Source organism: Dendrobium catenatum, unplaced genomic scaffold, assembly GCF_001605985.2.
Source record: "Dendrobium catenatum unplaced genomic scaffold, ASM160598v2 fragScaff_scaffold_72, whole genome shotgun sequence".
Taxonomy (NCBI): domain Eukaryota; kingdom Viridiplantae; phylum Streptophyta; class Magnoliopsida; order Asparagales; family Orchidaceae; genus Dendrobium; species Dendrobium catenatum.
Window position 1 is genome coordinate 53,239 of NW_021318534.1, and position 23,163 is coordinate 76,401.

The following is a 23,163-nucleotide window of genomic DNA, read 5'->3' on the forward strand; positions in this document are numbered from 1 at the left end:
TTTGAAATCTCCAACCAATATTTTTATCGTTTATTAAACAGGGAAAATGACATTTTTGCTGAATTGAACATATTTCTTCTCTCCTTTGTGTGAATTTTTTTTCCTTTTAATGGACAAGTTGACAAAAATAAATATTCTCCATTCATTCATTTTTTTTAATTCTAATCTAACTCGTTATGTCAAATTGAAATTGTTCAAATTTGCAATTATGTTTCTTTATTCTGATGGTTTTATTAAAGAAATGATATTTTCTTTGTGGAAAGGCTTTCATAGTGCTAGTAATAGTGTTAAATGCTTGGGTACTAAATTCACGGTGTTGAGAAGAAGGCGTAAGTTTTGAAAATGAAATATTCATAATTTTCTTGGGCAAAAAAGCATGTTATTTTAATTAAAATTGATAGCATTGAATGCAACACTGAAATGTTGTATTGGTTCGCCATTAGAGCTTGAATGACATGATCATTATAAATTTTAGCTTTACGAGAAGTTGAAAGAGTAAGAAATTTATTGGCATCCAAGGTCAAAAGTTAAATGGCTTTTGGAGGGTGATCATAACGCTATTTACTTTCATAAATATGCTAGGTGGAGAAGAAAATTGAATTTTATTCACAATATTTCTTTGGTTGATTATGTTCAAACAGACATTGTTTGAGCTTTCTTCTCTTACTACTACAATCTTTTTAGAAATTGAGGTTTGGAGTCATCTTATGGTGGAAAGTCGGAAGCTTTATGCTTGTGATGACCCCCTTTCTTCATTGTCTATATTAGCCTTTTTCTAAGAAGAAAATTTGAAGTTAGATCTTTTCACTTGGTGCTTCCTAAGTTTTTGGGCCAGATGACATTTTTTTCTGTTATATTTTTGAGAGATGTGTGATTTTATTAATCCCGATCTTTAGCTATGTTTGTGATAGGAAATACTTGAGTTCGCAAGTAACCCGAATGGGAAATAATTGTGTTCGCAAGAAAACCTAACAATAATCGGTAAAACAACGAGAAAAATAAAAGAACTTTGGTGGGAACCATAGATTAAAAAAGCGGTCGAGGCTTCCGAATAGAGACGCGACTCAGTTCGAGGCGCTAACCCGGCGCCTTGAGGCTTAAGCCTCAATGTATTTGACAAGGCGTGCGATTTTTTTCAGCGAGGCGTACTCGTCGAGGCGTAACGCCTCGAGCCAGCGTGAGGCGACGCCTCATTAGGATTCGACGGAGCTCACAACAAAGAACAAATTCCTTATCTTTCGAGCGCGCTGCTTCCGCTTCGTCCCTTTTGAGAGCTGCTTCGTGTTCGACCACAAGTGAGTTCTTCGATCTGGCAGGAGTGCTCGAGAACGACCTTTCTTCATGTTCGACCGCTTGTTTGAGTTCGTCACGCTTCGTGTGAAGTCGGAGCTGGAACCGAAGGCAACACTACCTGTTCGACCACTGTTTAAACTTTACCTGCTTCCTTTTTCGTATACTTTGGCTTCGACAACTGCAGGTAATGGGCTTTCTTCATTTGCTCATGGAGTTTAAAACAACAAGAATTAAAACTCGGTACCGAGCCAGTACCGCTCGGTACCGAGCGGTACATGCTCGGTACCGCTCGGTATCTTTCCATACAAACAATAACATGTACCGCTCGGTATCTTTCCATACAAACAACTTACGAACTTTAAAAACAAGCAGAATTTCAAAATTACTCTTATAATAAAATTTCTTCTTAGATAAAATTTCTTCTTGGAACAATAAAAAACAGTAGATAATCTTATAGAAATCAAAACGAAGCAAGACCGAAACAAAGATACAATTGATCCTCAATTCGAGAGGAGGATCGTTCTCTCTCAATCTTTAGACCAGAAGTCTAGAGCCCAAAACACCAAAGAGAACTCCAAGAGAAACACTAATCATGCATCAAAACCTAACCCTAATTCCTTCATCCTACTTAAAGCATACAATCAATTAATTAAGCCAAATTACTCCCTTGCCTTTGCTGCCCCCTCCTTTGCCTTCAAATAGTTTGAATTTGAATTCCTAGTGGGACCCACTCCTCCCTCTCTCTCCTTGGGCTTGCTGCCGCCCCTCCTCCTGTAGCAAAGAACCGACCCCTTCAAGGGGGCTGGTTGGGGTTGAACCGGTCTAACATTACCGCCCTCTCAAAGAATCACCTTGTCCTCAAGGTGAAAATCTAGAAACTAATGTTCCATCATCTCATATGGTTTCCACGTGGCCTCGTAGTTCGGAAAACCTTTTCACTTGATCAACACTTCTTTGGCTCAATTTCCCCTCTGGCGAACCCCCATCAGCTCTAACCGTTCCAATATCACCTCTAAGTCTTTCACCTTTATTTGTGCGGCCCTATTTCTCATATATGACTTATTTCACCTTTCCAATACAATTCATCTTTAACAATCATAAACTGGGCTACACTACTTAATGAATGAATTAATTTATATATGAATAAACTGAAATTGAAATGCTAGAATAAACATAATAATGGTGAAGTTGCAAATATACAAAATTTTATTATTTCCTATAACATCGTTTGGGTATCTCAACTCGTTTTCCAGAACAGTTGGGTAAACTGGTTCACTTAAAGTACTCTGATTTCTTTTTCTTTTATGTACAACCTAAAACATAACTTTCTGCATTTCTATGTATGCATTCAAATACCATTAGAGAGATCACAACACTATCTACAAAAAAAAAGAGTATGCATTCAAAAAATAAAATAAAATAGGCAATATAAAATCTTACAAAATTTACCTTAATTAAGTTCCTCCTCATTCAATCCAAATTCTTTTTCTCCTAAAGTTATTTTTCTCACTTCCCCTCTATTTCTTTTCCTAAATTTAACTACCACAACCCCTATTCATAACAGCGATAGCAACAAACAACAACATACTAAATTTCAACAAACGCCCTTATCTGATTTCAACTAACTTTCTTCATCCCTTACTAATTTCAGCTATAACAGCTGATTCCAGCAGCGTATTCAACATCAACTACTTTGATTTCAATACTTACACACCAAATTCAACAGCTCCCAACTGTTTTATATACCTAAATTTCAACAAACATCAGCATGTTCATTGCTGATTTCAGCAAACAACACTTAATTCTAGCAACAGTAATAAATTCAGCCACTAACTACAGCATCTACCTAATCTCTTTACCTTAGTTTGCTGAATTCTTTTCTTCTACAGTAGCCTATAGCAGCAGCACCAGCATTTTCCTTCCCAGCTCTTCACAGCCAGCTTCAGCGCCAGAGTCTCTATCGGGTAGGGAGAATGGAATAAGATGAAAGGGTTTAAGGAAAAAGGTTAATATACTAATTATTTGATGCCCTATTCTCTACTATTAATTTAATATATATAAACCTAAATCCACTAATGCCATTTAGCTATTCCCAGCCGTAGGATCTAATCAAGCCATTACATGCTTGGCTAAATGCTTTACTACAGCATATGTATTAAACTATATTAAACAAATTACATAATTGTACAGTTAATTAATTATTATTGAATTTTTAATTAACAGTTAATATTAAACAGCTATTCATTTAAGAGTTATACATATACAAGTAGATTAATATTTCCATATGCTTCTATATGTCAAAATGCTCGAAATTAAAAGCAGAATTTAATGAAAATAAGATAACATTTAGAAGAAGTTTATGCGTACATTTCATCTTGTCCTCAAAGTGAAAATCTAGAAACTGATGTTCTGTCATCTCATATGGTTCCCACGTGGACTCGTAGTTCGGAAGACTTTTCTACTTAATCAACACTTCTTTGGCCCAATTTTCTCTCTGACGAACCCCCATCAGCTCTAAGGGTTCCAATATCTCCTCTAAGTCTTTCACCTTTATTTGTACGGGCCTATTTTCCATATATGACTTATTTCACCTTTCCAATACAATTTATCTTTAACAATCCTAAATTGGGCTACACTACTTAATGAATGAATTAATTTATATATGAATAAACTGAAATTGAAATGCTAGAATAAACATAATAATGGTGAAGTTGCAAATATACAAAATTTTATTATTTCCTATAACATCGTTTGAGTATGTCAGCTCGTTTTCCAGAACATTTGGGTAAACTAGTTCACTTAAAATACTCTGATTTCTTTTTCTTTTTTGTACAACCTAAAACATAAATTTCTTCATTTCTATGTATGCATTCAAATACATTAGAGAGATCACAACACAATCTACAAAAAAAAAAAGAGTATGCATTCAAATAAAAAATAAAATAGGCAATATAAAATCTTACAAAATTTACCTCAATCAAGTTCCTCCTCATTCAATCCAAATTCTTTTTCTCCTTAAGTTCTTTTCCTCACTTCCCCTCTATTTCTTTTCCTAAATTTAACTATAAAAGATGTGAATTGGTATCATCTGATTTTCCATTTTGTATCTGCTTGACACTGATACTGAATTTGTGCGCAAATCATTGAGGAGTCGTTCTATAAGTTTCAACTTTAGGATAATATTGATCATATGTAGTTAGGAACCTTTTTATACTTTTGATAATATGGTAAATATTTGCTGGAAGCAGTGCTTTATTCGGTAATCATTGTGAAGGAGTTGTTGTTTTATCAAAATATTATTTAAATTATTATTGAGACTATTTTTCTATCTTCCAAACAATTTTTTTTCAAGGAATTTTTAATAGTTAACGCTCTTGAAGGTAGATTCATTTTCATTCTTTTACTTGTGATCTGCCTCGTTGGTTGCCACAAACTGTTTCAGCAATTCAAGACATTTGCTAAGTTGGCAGGTGCCTACTTATAGTGGAGCTTCCATTTCCTCTCATCTTCAGTTTCTACCATCATTTTAAGGAGACATGAATCTTAAAAAGACGTTATGAAACTTTCCTTTGTTGTAGCCCAATTCATATAATGTTGGTGTTCTTTTAATCCATTGGTAAAAGAGTTATCTCATGTTTGTGGCGTCATAATACCTATTTTGTGTTTTGCTCAGTTTAGTATTATCATTACTGTTTTCCACTCAGTTTATTCATCTACTCTTAAATAATTTTATGCCTAATACATGTAACTACTAGCTACTTCATTAGTCTTATAAGTTGATTTGGTTAATAATTTGGTTAACTTACATTTCTATTCCATCTCATGTATGTCCTTAACTATTGTTATTAAGCTTCGTTGATGAGGTAACCAACTATTGTGTCATCTTATTGCAGAATCATTTTGAGTTGGATGGTTTAAGAAAAGCGCATATTCGGGATGGTGCAGCTGTTGTCCAATACCTTGTGTGGCTGGATGGTGAGGTGAGTTGTGCGGTTGTGCCATATATTTGCTGTCTGCATCCTTTTGCATCAAAACCTTTTTTGTATTAGTTTTTACTCCCGATGTCATTGGACTTTCTGTTGACCTGGACGCTAAGCATGATTAATATAGTTGTGTGATAATAAGGTTCCTGCTCTTATATTTATATTCAAGCTTGCTGTCGTAACGAGCATTGATTTGCTTTTCCCCCTATTGAAAATGATAAAGATAAATGTTTTTGGTTTTGAATGTAGTTTTTCAGATTGAATTTGATGCTACTATTCTTTTCGTTCTAGGTATAAGATGATGCATGGAAGCAATGTAATGAATTGTTGCTAGGGAATTGAAAATCCTAGCTATGAATAAAAGAGACGTAATCATGCTTGTGATTGTCTTCAAATTTTTAATTGGCAGTCTTGGCTAGATGATCTGTTTGCTGAGGCTCACTGGCTATCTTAGAATTTGTGAATATTTGTTCGCCACTGGGCATTAAATGCAATTCCTGTAGAAGTTTAGGCTGCCAATTTTTATAGTTAATACTATAATTATCATTTAATAGGAGCTATTTTTTTAACTCAAATCTTAGTGCAGTGCATGGATTAATCTTAGCTGAAATTTATGGATGCTATTTGAAGCACCCTTTGATACGCCTACTTCACTCCATTTGTATGCCAAACCTTCTATTAAAGGTTATCGTTTTCTTATTTCTCTCCTTCCAATCTCCGACATCATTCATTTATTGATGAATGATATGCTAATGAATATTTATTGAACTTCTCCCTAAAGAGAATTTTTGGGCAGTTCTGGACAATAAAGACAGGATATTCATTGTGATGTATTATAAGATTAATCATGTATCAAATTAAGGAAACTGTTTTGTAGTATTTCTTTAGCCATTTTGGTTAATATCAGTATTGCAGAGGTTAAACAGAGTTATCAGTATGCTGAATATCATTCTAGCTAGCTTGCAATCATTTGTTGTTTGGATGTAACTTTATCATGCATAATGCATTGGAGCATGGGCGGCTAACTTCATTTGCGATCCAAAAAACAATTTTGGGGGAGAACTTAATGTTAAGGCTTATGAAAGCCTTTGATTTTAGCCTCACATTAGATGGTTGAAACATATGTTGGTATAGAAATACCATGTGATTGACACTCACCCATAAAATTTTGGTTTGGAAATGGGTATGATCACTAGTGTAGATAAGCCAACTTTGATTTCATATTGATTCACTCTCTATCATGTATTATTAGAGGTTTTGGTTTGTTTGGGATCAAATGGTTTATGTAATTTATGGCTCTTATGACGTGTCTGCCTTCTGCTATAGTTGAGCTAAGTTCAAGTGTGTGTGACTCTCTTGGTGCCACAATGTGATTGAGTGTACTCTTGGTGCATAATACTTGATAATGTTGATAAACTTTCATTTGAGAGGAAGTGGATGCAGAAATTTTCCAATCACCTCCCTCCTCCCCCCCTCCCCCCCCTTAGCCAGCCCCTTCCCATTTGAATTTCCCCCCAGTCCCATCCCAAGGGGAGCGGGCCTGGTTCCGCCCCGTATACGTAACTCCTGGGCAATCTAGGAGGGACCGGTCTATCATTTTTGCAACTCACTGAACTTTACTTTGGGAAAGTAGTATAGCTGAATTAGTGGAATGTTTTTGCATGTCAAGTCACAATCGTGATAATCTATTGAATTGAGTAATATTTGCAAGGTAAATAATGAAAACATTTCAAGTTCTAGTGCTTTTTTTTGGTAAATATTTTTCTAAATTTCTTTTATCACAAGTATTGGACATGATGCCTTAACATTTTTTCCATAAGTACAGAAGTCATATTGATAGTATTTCCTCCAAATAAAAATTGAACTCAGAAAATTGATGGATTAATTAATTTTCCCTTCTTTTCACCTTTTTTAGTCTACTTTATAGCACACTAATAAAAAAGAGGCGTGCATAGTTCATTAAACTCCCCAAGTGCAATATCTAGGGAGGGGTTGATGCATGCTGTCGTATCCTTGTCGTACAGAGAGGTTAATCCTTTGATGATTTTTAAGTATTTTAACTCGTAAAATATTCAATTTCTGATTACTTTTTATAGTTAAACTATCAATGGAACGGAGCAGTTCATATTAAGTTCTATTTGATGCAGATGCAAAAGGTTTATGGAGCTGCTGGTTTCTTTACTGAACCAGAGGAAACACACAAAAGAAAGCATCAGTAAGTTTTTATACTTTTTCTTTCCTAATTGTTCTATTTGGGAAAATAAGAGAACTAATAACCTTTTTTTTAGTCAGTGTCTGCTTATTCACGTTCACCAAATTTGGCTTCCCTTCAATATTTCTGTCCTATGTATAATTTGGCTTCCCTTCGATATTTCTATCCTATGTATAGGTTGTCTTGTTCAATAATGTTGAAATTTAATAAAATTTCTATTAAACTAATTAAATTAAAATTAATTAAAAAAAAGAGAGGAGAGAAAGCCCACGTCGTGCTCGCGCACGTCGCCTCCTCCACGTCGTTGAAGCAATCGCTGCCTCAATGCGTGTAAAAAGAACAAAGAAACATAGCGGAAGAACTTATGCTCTCTTATGCAATTCAGTGGAGATTCTCGTTCATTTTGGAGCCCTCTACTGCAGTTCTCCGTCTCACGTTCTCACACGCGAGCCGAGTTCGACTTCAACCCATGCTGTCCTGATCTCCTCCATCCAGTCACACCCAACAAGCGAACAAGCTTCGTGAAACTGCTCCCGCTGCACTCGGCCGGCCCAACCTTAAACCAGGGCACGCCCACTTCCAACTCCTGGCCTAGACTCCCTCAAGCCTCACCTGCGACCTGCCCAGACTCTCTCCTCCACTTACGACTCTAACCAAATTCCCGCAGCCTCCTCAGTCCCACCCCGCTTCACTCGCACGAACAACCCCCCACATCTCTACGTCTGAATGGAACCAACAAAGCAGCCTCCCGATCCTTTGTGTGAACCTAGCCAGACCAACTGCCTCTGTTTGAATCGGAACCCTCTGTCCAAGGTTTGGCACATGAGTGACTTGGCCGATCCTTCCTGAGCGTGCTGATCGTCTCAATTTGTTTCCTGCCTCACACTTGCTTGTTGCTCAATAGAGAGTGGAGATCGTCTTGAATGATGGTTGAAAAGTTGTTTAGAAGGCTTGATAGTTTGGGGGAAGGCCATTCAAAATGTAAAGAATGACGTCGCCCGTATTGATGGAGCCACCGACAACGATAATGTTATAAACAAGTTTCTTAATAGTAGAAAGGTAGTTAGTCATAGACTGATTTTTTATGGTGAGAGAGTAGAGTTCATTCTTCAGCTGAATAACTTTGGACCAATTGATAGAGTATAGGCACTGTTCTAGCATAGTACAAATGGAGTGGCTGGAATTAAAATTGAGAATGTAAGGTAGACTAGATGGAGAGATGATGAAGAAGAAGGCAACAACTAAGTTTTGATCTTGGAGGAGCCATCGAATGTATTATGTGTTCAAAGTGAGTTGCCCAGTGTCCAAGACGAGGTGTTTCGGTGGGCAGGGTGTCATGTCATCGAGATGACTTGCAAAGCCATTGGCAATGAATAGTTTATAGATTTGGGAATGCCAAGTGGGGTAGTTCCGTAGTTGTTGTCAATAAGTTGGATGTGCACAATATTTTTGATATTTGAGAGAAGAAAATTTAGAGAAGTTTGAATGGAGATTTCATCCATGGCGTTTTAGATAGGACTGTGGGAAGTTGGAGTGTTGGTAGAGGAATTTGTTGAGTTGGCCATAAGAAGAAGAATAAGGAATTTTCTTAGGGGCTGTTAAGCAAGTAGCTTTGATATCATGTTGAAGATCTAAAAGCAATACAGTATTGGAAGAAGGAGAAATACAGAAAGCAGAGCAAGCTGTAGAATGAAGAACCTATAAGGAAATTGCATGTCTGAATTCCAGTGAGGATGAGTTACAGCTATGACTTCATTAACTTCAAATATGGCAAATGGATACATTTATATGTGTAATAGTAAGTGTATAAATACAGTATTGCCCTGAGTAGTTTGTGATCAACGGTGTATGCGAAATCATCAGCGTAGTCAGATGTGTTGCAGAAGTTAGTGGTGGCATGTTTTGAACCGGTTGCAGGTAGAATCATGAAGAGTAGTGGAGAGGTGGAGCTTCTGTAGAGCATGATTCACTATCAACAAGCCCTTGTTAATGTGGTTGGATCTGCAATCTCGATTATGATTGAAAATTTGTGAAAACAAAAATAAAAAAGTTTCATCTTTTATCTACAAAATACACTCAGAAGTTGCATTGAAAACTGTCCACAATGCATTTTTCATTCAAGAAAAATTGGGATCATTAATAAGTACCTTGTCCTCTCGTAGTTGTTACCTTTTACATGTTAGCGAGCCTTGATTTATCCGCATAATGACTTTGCTTTGCAGGATAAAACAATTAGCCTCTAATTTCCAAAGTATAAATCTCAATTGATGCTTTTTCTTGGAACTTTGAGCAAATTTAATCTCAATTCATGCACATTACATATCCAAAATCTCGAACCTAAGACGGAAGACCTCTTCTTTAGAAGTCTAAGATTCTGACCAATAGGCTTAGGTGGGCTGCATATAGATGATTGTTTCTATAAAACATTTTTGCTACAAGATAAATATTGGTCTTGCACTCTTTTATTTTAAATTCTTATCCATATTAATGAGCTTTTTTTCATATCGTACCTATTTTCATCTAAAATTGCTGGCAGGGAAACTGAAAAATTGACAGAGGTATCCGTGAGTGACAAATTGGAGAGTTTTCGTGCTAAGAAAGAGGTAAGCCTTCTTTGATGGATCCTGGGACATGCCAATGCCCTATGGGCTTCCATGGCCTTGACCTTGAAATCCCTGATACTCATTTTCTTCTCTAATATTTGTATACTGTTGGTTCAATAGCTATTTACTAGAATTAATGACATGTCTTGCCCTTTTATTTATTTCTTTTATATGTGAGGCAAATGATTGCCTTGTTTTAGCTTTTTTTGTCTATTCTATGCAAACAGCAGATTGTTTATTTCTGTTTTTTGTTTTGAAGCACTTTAAAGGATTGAGTTTTCCAACCATCTCATCTGTTGGTCCAAATGCGTCAATCATTCATTATGAACCAGAGGCTGGAACTTGTGCAGAGCTTGACGCTGATAGCATATATGTTTTTTGATTTCGGTGTGCACAGGTATTTTTCACCTTATCAAACTCACCTTACACTACTATTTCTGCTTTGAGCACTATTTTTTTTTTTCTTATTCTTCTCTACACATTTATGTGTTTTTTGTTGATAAGTAAGAGAACAATACTTTGATCCTATAGATAACGGACTGATTACATTTTTGGCAAACCATCGCTGACAAGATAAGACATGCTATCTGCTGTTGTTGGACTTACAATTATTTCTGGATTTGTTTTTCACACACTGAACATGTTATTACTGCTGCGTATGGTTTTATTTTATCTTTTTTTAATGCTATGCTGTTTGACTGCTTATTGCTACATAAGAGCTGAAATCTAAGCGATCAATATGGCCTGGGATAAAAACACCAGTTGACATAACTTGGAATTAGGCAACCAAATTTCAGATTACCTCACGCACCAGACATAAAACAATATCTGTTGAGCATCTGATATTCTTCTTTTATCTTTAAGGTTGGGCCCAAATCTCTCTTTTGATTGGGCAAATGAAGTTTGAATCTACCTAGGACCAGTTTGTATACGTAACACGTAAGCTTAACTCACAGATTAGTACCCCGAGCTCCCAATAAGGTTTGAAGCATCTTATGCCAAAGTATCTGGCCCTTTAAATTCGCTAGATGCAGGGCACCAGTACTTGAAACACATTGTCATATTGGGCACCTTTATGATACCAGCTTAAGAAAGTCACTGAAGTAAAGGAATTGTTGTTCGGTATTTCCAGTTTTGCTCAGAATGTCCATTGTTATGCTTTGTAAAAGTCCTACGAACGTGAACAACTACATAAATAAATGTTCGGGGAAGATTGCAATTAAAATTTCTTACTAAGTTTAATTTTATTTCCTACAAAGAACTTTTGCAGTGAATAAAATTTCACCATTAGAATATGCTAACACTAAAGACTCACATTAGTACAAAGAGCATAGAAGATTGTATTTTGATGCCTCAAATATTAAACTTAATATGACGTCCAAAAATTCATAGGTTCCCACAAATCTCAATGTGATATTTGAATTTGGAAAACTTCCAATAATCGAAATCAACCCGGTCCAACTCAGGCTAGTATCTGCCAAAATTCCAGCTATCACGAGTTACTGACCTTGAGATTCATCAAGATCAAACTCTAAATTGAAACTCAACATTACGACTAATTGAATCTTATGCGAAGGATGCAATGAACAAATGAAGATAACAAACTGAAGCATTGAATTATATTTTGGAACTCTTTGACGCCATTAATTTGATGTATTAAATGACTTTCGATTGTGGCAACTTATAGTAAAATCGAGCAGCTCATGAACGAAATATAACAAGGCAAATTTTCACTCGATTTTGCATCATTAAAGTCGTTCAATTGTTTTGATAATTATCAACTACAATGTGAACAATATAGACCATGTGCATTAGAGTGTTGTTGAATTTTTGGTCATGTTTGATTCAACCGAAATGTTCCACCCAGAAAGACTATAAATAATGCTTCTCTTTTTCCTATTGAACGCGAGATGAGCTGAAGATAATAGGAAAATAAAGAGCTCCTCTTACATTTCTTTTGGCTCCAATCCACCCGTTATATTACACACGCACCATAGGTAATCATCGCGAGTCTTTACATGTTTTGTCCTTCAAATTATATGTTTATTATGCTTTTTAATTATATACGATGTGAATACTAACTTTAATAATCTCCTGCATATCCAGAATCAATCAATGTGTTCCTACATAATCCTCTTCTTTTAATGGGAGATAAGGGGATTTTTAGTATCTCTCCTATTCTAATAGTGGATTATCAATGGGCCTACGCTATAGATTTATCTTTTTGCGGTTTTCTCTATATTAAAATTTTCTTATCTCCTACAATTTCTCCTCTGCTGTAGATGATTCCTGGCGAATACCACTAAGAACATATGAACTCAACTCTATTACGGACAATTGTAGTCTATACATTAACAAAACTTCCGATTCATCATGTTCTTAGCGATCCCTGCACAAATCAAGAAAACACTCTCTTTATCGGTTTTGTTATCATTGCAAAACCTCTTCGGATGAATCAAGTGACCATTGTATCATAGTATTCAAGATGACTCAATAAATCAATCAATACTCTATAACAACATAGAATTTCTTACTGAGATACTGAGTCGTGAAACAAGATCTCTATTATAAATGTTACAAATGACGATTCGTTTTCGTCAGAATGTATTTAAAATAGTAGGATGTTAAACACAACCTAAGTGTCTTATCACTTATCCTTTTGACGTAAATTCAACACACTTCAGTCATGTGCCAAGATTATGTTGGACTATTCAAGCAATCATAGTTTCATCTAATCCATGCATATCATAATCATATATAAGGAGACAGTCAATGTCCATCATTTCACCCGATTCAATTGTTTCCCTCTATATACTACTACAACAAGAATTTCATGCGATTTACCATCACACAAATCATGAAGAAGCGGGCAGCATACACAGCAGGAGAAATACAATATGATGTGGGAGAAAGAGTATTCTTGAAGCTAAAGAGCCTATAGAGGTAGATGAAATCAGTGTTTCTTACAAGAGCGAACGGAAATTGACTCCATGTCAAGATGTTAGGTCTTCTATGAGATGTGGCGTGAATGCATAAGAATCAGTGGCCATATCGATTGAATTGACGGCCACTATACTACTCAGTTTCCATGTTGTTCGCATATTGAGAGAGCTCTAGAGAGCATGTAATTGTGTGGACGTTTGCCATATACCGCTGAGAAGTGAGGCTGGAAGTGGATTAGAAACTGGAGATTAGTGGAGCAGAGTTAATAAAAAGGGGAACCAAGGATAGTGCGTTATCTAGGATGAAAGACATTCCAGAGTTGATGCCACTTGAACCAGAGCGAACAGAGTGAGATTCCAATTCCTTCTTTTCACCTTGAGGACAAGATGAGTCTTAGGGAGGGGGATAATTGTTGACTGGTGGCCAACAGGCTAACTGTTCCAAATGGAGGCTGGTTCAGGTTTGTCCACATGGGTCTTCGGTACAGGACGGGCCAGCATGGGGCGGAACCAGGAGCCAGAAGAAGGGGCAGAAGTCTTAATCTGGGCCCAACTGTGTTGTTCTTTAAAACTGCTGATTATGCGAGGGAAAATTTAAAGTTAGGGCTGTTTAGGATTCTTTGTAACATCCTCTTGGCATTTAGATTATAGTCTTGGTTTTCGAGAGGTAGGGTAGGGCATCTTGAGATTGAACTGCAATCTTTGAGATCTAGGGTTTTGTGTTGATTGGCTCATGTATTGGCTAGAGATTTTGGGGAGGATATCTTTCTCTCGAATTGAGAAGAAAAATGTATTTGCTTTGTTTTCTTGTTGTTGTTGTTAATCAAAGTATTTTACTTGTTTTCTATTCTCCAATCCGCTAAATTCTGCTTTCGTTCTTCTGATTTCTCATTAGAATCAACCCTTTTACTCGTGTCGTTTTTGCCGAATTCTACTGACTAGGTTGCTTGTACGAACTCAGATCTACCTTGGGTGTACATTGCGGAACTCAAAGTACTTCTCTTCATAAAACACTTGTAGACCAAGTATTTTCCTAATGCAATCTTCGAAGAACAGGGAAAACTTTCCAAAACCAATGAAAATCACGGAATACAGTAGATTTTAGTGGCAGAAATCAAACTAACAAGAAAAAAAAACAAGATTACAAGTAATCTCTATTCGAGAGGAGATCGATCTCCCAATCTCTAAAAGAATCTAAGCCCTAAAACCTAAACCTAAGAGATCCCAAAATCAGCCACATTCACTGCCCTATACCCTAGAAAGTAGAGTATTTAACTGGCATAACAATCAAAAGGAATCCTTAAATTAGTCCTGCATTTCCAATTTCTCCTAAAACTTCACCATAATAAAAATCCTTATCCATATTTCTGACTCTTTTGAACTTGGCGCTTGCGCCGTCTGTCGTACAGCAAGGTCTTGGACTTCTTCCCCGGTTATTGCCACGTAAACGCCGTCTGTTCCTAGCAATCGACCGTTCTCAGTGGACGTATCATAACAACAACCATCTGACAACAAATTTCAGATCATTTGCTAACTGCATATTAAATCTAATATAAAACAAAAGTGTTAATGATCAATTGTACTCTTGATTAAAACTATTGACACTAAAAAATTTAAATGAAGATATCTGTATCTGCTGATGTTAATACGAACCACCACGCCAAAACAACCGTCTAGTGTTTTTGTCATTGTCTATACCCTAAGACACACTCACTAAAAACTTTGTATGGTGGGTTTGAAGCAAGCGATTTCATGAGTCAAATTTTTGGTATAGTGCTGTAGGATGGATCAACACCTTCATACCAACATCAACCTAGAGAAGAATATGGGAGGACTCAAGATTAATACGGTAGCAATTAGTATTCAGCATTCAACAAGTTTTTAAAAGTTATGGTAGATCATGCATAAGACATTAATGAGAGCAAAAAGATTGAATGGCATTTCAATTTCATTCAAGATCTGGGTGTGATAAGCGTATTTTGTGTTGAATCACACGGCAAGTGTTACACCCCATTTTGACCCCTTATAGATCAAACCTGGATGATTATACATGAGTAAGGAAAATCTACAACAGACACTTTTCACGTCTTTGGACTCTTCGACAGTAAATAATAGGGCAATCTAGCTAATTTCTACAGAATCATGACTGAGTAAAGAATAATATATGTTTAAAACTCTTCTAACATCATCAAATGCTTACATGAATTAAAGGTGAAACAAGTAATTTATAACTCTATATTAAACCTATAGAAATAATTGCTAGCTCTCAAAAGAGATAATAGAGCTCTTTACTATTTTTTTTTTATTCTAATTTACATACCCAAAAAGTCTTTGTATAGCCTTCACTTGATTTATGTACACCGCAAATATATGTTTATACACCAAAGAGAACAGTCACTCTTCTCCACTAGTGCTTTATTGCACCTTCCCTTTCCTGCAACTGTTAACCTGCCTGCCTAAAAAAAAAAAATCAAAAAAAAAAATCAACATCAACAATCCCTACCTGCTCCCTTGCTCCCGCCGTCGTTAGCCACGACGTCGTTCCAGTCGCACTAGATTACGACTCGACGCTCTTCCACGTGCCTACCGACGGCTCCCGTGGTCGTTAAAAAAGCCAAAGGAATGGAGTAGCCGGGCTCTCTCACGTTCGGAAGCTCTTCTCTTACCCGCAAGCTTCTCTCCGATCTATCCCTCATTTTCCACGACCACGAAGGGAGTCGGAACATTCCCATTCCGACGCCCGATGTCGACACGCTCCTCGACCGATTTCCCCATTCGGATCGACCTTCCTTTCTCGGCTCAGGAGGTCAATCGTGCCAGAACGGGTGCTGTGCTTGCTCTTGAAGGTAATTTCTCCCGTCTGTCGATTTCTATCGCATCATACCCTGCTGGACTGTCTCATGCTTGCGCTCCATTCGACGGCATTGCATCCCGTTAGGTCCGGAAGCTACAACATTCGATCGGGAGTGAGAACAGGAGCTCGCAAGCCTTGAAGGTAACTTTTCTCCATTCACGGTCTTCTCCGGCCAATCCCGTAAATTCCAAAAAAACAGAAGAGACCGTAGTTTTTTATGTTAATTTTAATCATAATTATGAAATATAATCTAATTAACTAGGTTAATTATATTAAGATTATTCTTAATTTAGAATTAATTAAAATAACCTCTAATTATTATGGTTAATTAATCATAATTTAATCTGATGTTATTTTAATTAATCATCATTATTATTAATTATTATATATTATTATAACCTTATAATTATATTATTTAAATTAATTGAAGATTACATAAAATAAAAAAACTGTGCTTTAGCCTGAGCCCCGCTAGCTCCCTCGATCCGTGAGCTCCGCTTCACCGTCACGACGCGCCGGAGTCACCGAGACCCCTAAGGTATACACCTCTCTAAATCAGGCTTCACAGTCCTCATATGATACGAGCGACCGGGAACACAATCGCGCTTATACTCGCTTTATTGCGCCTTGGTGGGTATGACTTGCCTTCTACGCCCGATCGCTTAGCGAAGAGGCAGGACAGTCGCTACCCCTCCCGCTTCTTTACTCGTCAATGCGTGGCAGTCAGGTGGCTACGACCATGCACGCCTTTATTGAGCGATTAGCGCGTGAGAGGAGGGAGGCCAATCTGGCGCGTTATCACCTGATAGTAAGTGTTAGCGAGCAACCCTCGCCTCTTTATCGTCCGCTAACCGTGTCGGGCCCGGCGGTCTACCTCATGCACGCCTTTAATTGAGCGCTATGGTAGTGGGTGAGGGCAACATGTGCACAGATACACCTATTGTTGAGGTAAGCGACGATCCCTCACGCCCTCCTGTCTCGACATGTTGTGTCTAATCTTGGCAAAAACCCACACTAATTTGCACGCCTATTTGAGCGTAGCGTAGGAAGGAAACCGGTGCGATCTCGCACACGTCGGAGTGTCAAGCCGAGCCTGTGTAATCTTCTTTTGGTGTCCAAGAGACGAATGATTCATAAAGTACCATTCCCGGGCGGGGGAAAAGCAGCATGCTCTTCTTGTAAAAGTACCAAGATCATAAAGACATGCGCGGAGGTGCTGTATCTGTGGTGAGCGAAGGAAAAAAATCCAGGCGCGAGGGGTGTCATCATACAGAGGGCAACGCTATCCATGCACGCCTTATTCGGCTGTGGTGGAAGAGCCCGAGTTTTCTCCGTAGTTGTTCCCCTAACTTGGGGAAACGTCGGGAGAGCTGCCGACATTTTTTCCGGTGAAAATGTACTACACTGTCGGAACCTGTTCTGTAATCAAAGAACAAAATATTTGGACAAACGAGAACAGATGCAAGTGAACTTTATGAGACCAGTGAACTGAGGATGTTGAGAGGAGGGCCGCCGACTTTGATCTGACTCTAAAAGCTGAAAGGACGTCAAACTAGGAAGTTCTTCTCAAAGTCAATGATTCTAAAATTCTCAAATCCAAAATAAAATCAGCCTGAACTGTAAGATCAAATTCAAATGAAATAAAATCATATTTGAACAAATTCAGATCATTTGAACACAAGATGGAACTTTGCCAAGATTCAAAAGAATTTGGAATAACCATTTTAACAAGACCCGGACTTAGGGGACTTAAATAAGATTGGGTCAATAACGGGGGAAACTCAAAACATACACGCTTCCAAGAACCGTGCTATATAAAAAATGTGTAGTGGACTGTTATCAACTAGTGTCCTCCGACGATGGCAGCATCATTCATGCGTACTGCGGTGAGTTATATACCAAACATGCACTACAGCAATATAAGATGTTCCCACTACCTAATATATACACTGATGTTTGGGATCTCCTTACGATAATTTCTACAAGCGCCTGATCTTGAATTGAGATGGCAATTATGGTAGATCAAACATCAAAGGACGCGTCCTACAAAACAAATGGCAACCGCAACAAACCCACCGAGATTATGAAAGGGTGGTATATGATGCCATGAAGACAATGAGGTCTTCTACAAATACTTAGGAGATCGATTGACTTACAGCGGTCCCTCTGCAAATGAGCATCATGCAATACTTGTGGATACAACCAGTTGTGTTGACAGAGGTACAATGGATCACTTGGCACATAGTACCGTCCTCTACAAAATCGTGCCTTACACCACCACCGAGATCGGTGAAAGGGTGGATCGTGATATTGGATTGGTAGGACGTAGAAGTTTTCGGGGCGCTCGAGCGGATTGCGAGCCGACGCCTGATACTATCGTGCCGTAACGGTGCAGAGCTCGCATGCTTATCCGAGCTTCGAGCTCGAGTCTCGAAGCCTAAATCGAGCTCGATGCTTAACGAGCTCGATTGTTCAAGCTTCACAGCCTTGACTCGACTCCGAAAGCCATTATCAATTATCTAACGAACTTCATTTATATATCATTTATATTTATTATATGGGATAATTGTAATAATATAATTTATCATTATTAAATATTATATAATCTATGAAATAAAAATATCACCTAGGCCATCACAAAAGCGTTGATAATCTCTCAAACGAACTTCAGATCCTGAGCTCTAGACATTTTCAATCCCAGATAGATTCGAGCTTTCGAGTTCAAGGCTGTTTAGCTTGATTATTTCTAATAACGATTCGAGCTCGAGCCTATTAATATCGAGCTCTATCTCTCAGAGCATTTTCGAAAAGTATCAAGTGTCGTAGAGGATAATAACGAGCCGATAGGCTTGATAAAGGCAAGATACTCCGATCGACATCTGATCATCTGTTTACACCCACTATATATTTGATGCAGAGATAATGCGTGTCCTGAACGACTAACGTCACTATAGAGTAGCTTCGTAGCAATAACAGGACGAGATTCCTATACAACAATATAAGCTACTTGTGGTGAATTAAACCAACAGTGTGGTAACATGTGATGCATATAGCATACTGACACCTTTGGGCACAAGTTCATAGTTCCCTAGTATACAGTGGATACCTCTTACGAAGTATCGCATTGAACTTGTACTGCACTATGCTTGAAGAGAAGGTAAAATTGAGACGCTCAATTTAAAATACTCACTACTTCTAAATATATACAGACATCTAGCACCTGAAGATTATGTGTGATAAGCGTGAGAACACTTGATAAATCTGATTGTAATAATAGGGTCTCCTACATATATTACTTCAGGAGTCGTCTGAGTTAGCATACATCAAAATCGCCCTCAATACACTTGCTATGCGACAAATTGGTAATTAGACAAAAGTGCCTAGTGTGTGCAACCTCGTGATAGCATAGCAAACCACTAGTGCGACACAATGTATATGCATATCACCATTTAAGACAGTTGATGGGTCAATTAATCTACAAGTACATCCCGGGTACTAATAGGCAGCCGATGTACGAAAAGGACACCCCCGTGGCAGAAGGGAGGAAAATGGTTTGAAACAAATTAGAACCTAGAATCGTTTGTCGGTGTTCCAAAGCCTCTCTCTTGAGTATCCTTTATAATATTAAAGAAAGAAAATAATTCTGGTGCCACAAAAAAAAGAAGCAGTCCACTTACGACTAACACCTCAAAAAGAGTTCGTATAACATAGTAATGGACGTTCAAGTTCCAGAGAATTCCCACGGTGATTGAGTAAGAGGGGGTCGAGTCAGACAATTAAAAATGATCTTTTAGTATTACCTTCGCCCTACGCAATATTATCTGCAACACGGAGCTATACAAGCATACAGAAGTGCTTCTAGATCTACAATATATGCACACCAGGGATTACTCCACACTTGTCAAGACAGATCGAGGATACGTCGTATCTAAGACATTGCTTACAAATTGACTTGATTCATGGCCTTTTCAATGATTAAGTAACAAGCATATAGCAAACTGCATCGTCGTTAACGGGATTCCTAGAGTCGACAGATGAATAAGACTAAAGGTATAGGAATCAACGTTGATCGATGTAGTTGGTCTTCTATCAATACTTTAGGACACTTTAAGGCGTTAATCAGAAAACTATTACAAGTATAACTTACTTTGAAGTATTACGAGACACGATTACGATTGTTCCTCGATAAATATTCCGCTTGTACAGAGCATTATTACGAGGATCATTCAATTATAAAACAAAAGAAATAACCTACAACTAAGCGTTAATGTCTTTCTATGGATCTAGAACCGTCCATAAAGCGATTGTACAAGAGAGAGGTCCCACAAATATCGATTCAATAACTCACCAATACTTAACACCTACGATGATGGCCTGTAGATACAAATATTAAAACAAGGATGTTTAATCAATGTGTCTCAAAGATTCTCCACCCAAATTCAAATCCACAGACAAGATTCTCAGAGCGAGCAAATCATGATAGAAGATAACCAAGATAATCGACTAGCAATCCACAAACTCCAAAAAATTTTAAAAATGTGAAGAGGTAACTATCTCATTTCCCAATAATTAATGACAAATAATGATCTACCTCTCAGCGCAACAGTTTGTGTCTGGATGTGGAAACATTAAAATTTTGTGCTCTGAAAATAGCCAATGACTTGAGTCGAAATAATATACTACGTTCTGAGAGACGTCTTCGCCAGTAAAAATAGAAAGTCGATAGAATAATGCTTCGCTGGCAGATACACTGTATAGCAGAGATACGATATAATGCATGGTCGCTGTTCATTATAAATGTTCCTGCTGTGATTTTTGATCTCTCCGTTAAGTGTTGTCTGCTGATAAACTCCTCTTTTTTAACTGCTTATGTATAGTACTCCAATATTCAACTCCCACATAAACTTACAGTCTGCTCTTTCCAATCAAATTCCCAAAGCCATATCTGAAAAAAGTTGAGTGAGAGATAGAACCAAATTAACTTCACTAACATGATTATTAAATGATTTTCCAAATAGTGTTTTCGTTGTCCTCTAGCTTAACACATCAGATTTTATTTAATTAAACGATTTAAATATTTATGTGATGAACGAAATATCACAAAGTGTTTATGCTAGAGAGATGCTAAACTAATTGCCTAATTAAAAGCTAATAGTTGAAATTAAGGCGAATTTCAGTTTAGAGCCCATCAAAGAAAATTCAATTAGGAAATTTAGGAATAAATTAGTCTCATCCCATCTGTTCTTAAGGGCAATATCCAATGCCATGGATACTCACAAACCATGATGACATCGGCTCGCAGCTCCAGCCCACGACAACTTTTTCGAGTATCTGTTACGTGTGAACGTGCGACGCCAATATTTATGTATGCACTGTTCCCGACACTTATTCTTTTCATGTCTCATACCGGATTTTGCGCATCCAAGACAACACGTGACTACAGAGATAAAATCACTAACCTTCTGCAAAGAGCTCCAAATGGAGTTCGTTGAGAATGAATCACGCATCCTTAGAGTGGAAAATGACGATTTTAGATTGCAGATTGCCCTTCAGTCAAAAGTTTACTGATTGTCTTTCATCTCTTTCAAAGCACAAGAAGAGAGAGTATATGTGTATATGTGAATCAAGTCAGAAAGCTCTAATAAGAATAGTTCCATATACGTATGCTAATAATGTCCCTTAATAAAGGCAGTTCTGCTGCATATTTTCCCGTATCGGTTAAAAGTTATCCATTTCAGACACCGGTGTGAAAGAAAAAACATCATCAAACCGAGACCTCAAACTGTAGCCTTAAACTACTACATCTTTGAACAATACAAGACTCACCAGACATCACAAATTGATCTCTTTGCAACCAAACTACACTGATTTCCCTAGAAAAACCATCATCTGCCCCTCCTGCCCTCATGCAAATTTCAGAGAAGAAAAACACAATAGACAGGAAAATAGTACTCAAAATGCGAATTTTTTTTAAGTAAAGAAAGAAATCTATTTAAAATAGGAGTAATCATGAAATTCATAAACGTCCATTTCCTACAAAGATCAAATCAACGCGACTTAATCTTACATCGAACGCATTTTGTTTCCCGCTTCATTTCCCTAATTCTGGCTATAGAAATGAAGCTGAAACTACGTGTGTGGAGATTGCGAGAACTGACGCCATCTCTACCTTTCTGATACGCTGCTAATAAACTCTTGGAAGAGGGAGTATATCATTCCCCAATAAACAGTTACTCTACTCTACGATGTCATATTCATCATCTCAAAGGAGTACCCCAAACTGCACAAATACGAGTGAAATTAAATAGCTATAAATCAAGACTACCTCGATTGTTTCTTGATTTCGGAAGTGATGAGCACTCAGATTGCATTTTTATGCTGCAAATGCCGAAAAAGACAGGCAAGTTGTTAAGCTAGACTGAAGATAACTCTGATAACTCTCCTAAAATTAATGTTAAGAGAATATTAAAAGATACAAGCTTTGACTGTTTCGCTATAACCAAAAGAATTTGAGTCCTTGTGCCGAATTTGAAAATTTTTTATGATCAACTGTTCCTCTGGCTTCAGGTTGATCCTACTGACACAGACAGCTTTCAAAGTAATTCTCTAGGTTCTTAAAGTTCTAACACTTATTAATCTAGAACAACTGTTTGCATGAGATTAACCTCATATAGAGAATAATAAGCAATGATGTACTTTTCTACTTTGAGATGAATCGTGAACGACAACAACCAAATTAATGAATAGAAAATGATTAATTCAAATAAGCTTAAAAAATTATACTAGCAATTTCAAATGTTCTTCAGACAGCTAAACATCATCATACTCCATTAACAAAACAACTTGAAAAAATACTCGCCAAGCAAGCAGCATTTCTATATCTCGTCATAATATGCTATCAGTACAGCACACAGTGGAGGGGAACGCACACCAGTTGCGTAAGTGGCCTGCGCATCGGAGAAGAAGCTCCGGAACGATTGACTAGCTCCCAGGCAAGGCAGCACGCAACACTATCTGTCCTTTCTGCTTCCATTCCTGGAAAGCTGGCAGAGAACAAACCAAGCTAACGTCCTTACCTTCGCTCCGCCATCACCACGAGAAACTCACGTCGAACGAAGAACGTCGAGCGATCCGTTGAGCAAACCCGTTGTGAATCCCTACAAGCTCCCTCTCAATAAATGATCAGAGACAAGATCCTCTCGTTCTTCACTCCGTCTCTCTTTCGTCTCTCTCAAGGCGCTATTCGACGTCAGGCAGGCAAGCCAAAGGTTTTTGG

The 23,163-nt window shown here is 37.5% G+C and overlaps 2 protein-coding genes across 2 annotated transcripts in view; one reads left to right on the plus strand and one right to left on the minus strand.

Moving 5' to 3' along the window:
• Positions 1-23,163, minus strand: part of LOC110104673 (aminopeptidase P1) — a gene marked incomplete in the record, with an annotated part of 80,959 nt that overhangs the window by 24,466 nt on the left and 33,330 nt on the right.
• Positions 5,119-10,480, plus strand: LOC114579869 (aminopeptidase P1-like). The gene is made up of 4 exons (XM_028695743.1): positions 5,119-5,273; positions 7,424-7,491; positions 10,025-10,091; positions 10,351-10,480. Exons 2-4 carry the CDS (start codon positions 7,424-7,426, stop codon positions 10,471-10,473), a joined length of 258 nt encoding a protein of 85 aa, XP_028551576.1. The 5' UTR covers positions 5,119-5,273; the 3' UTR covers positions 10,474-10,480.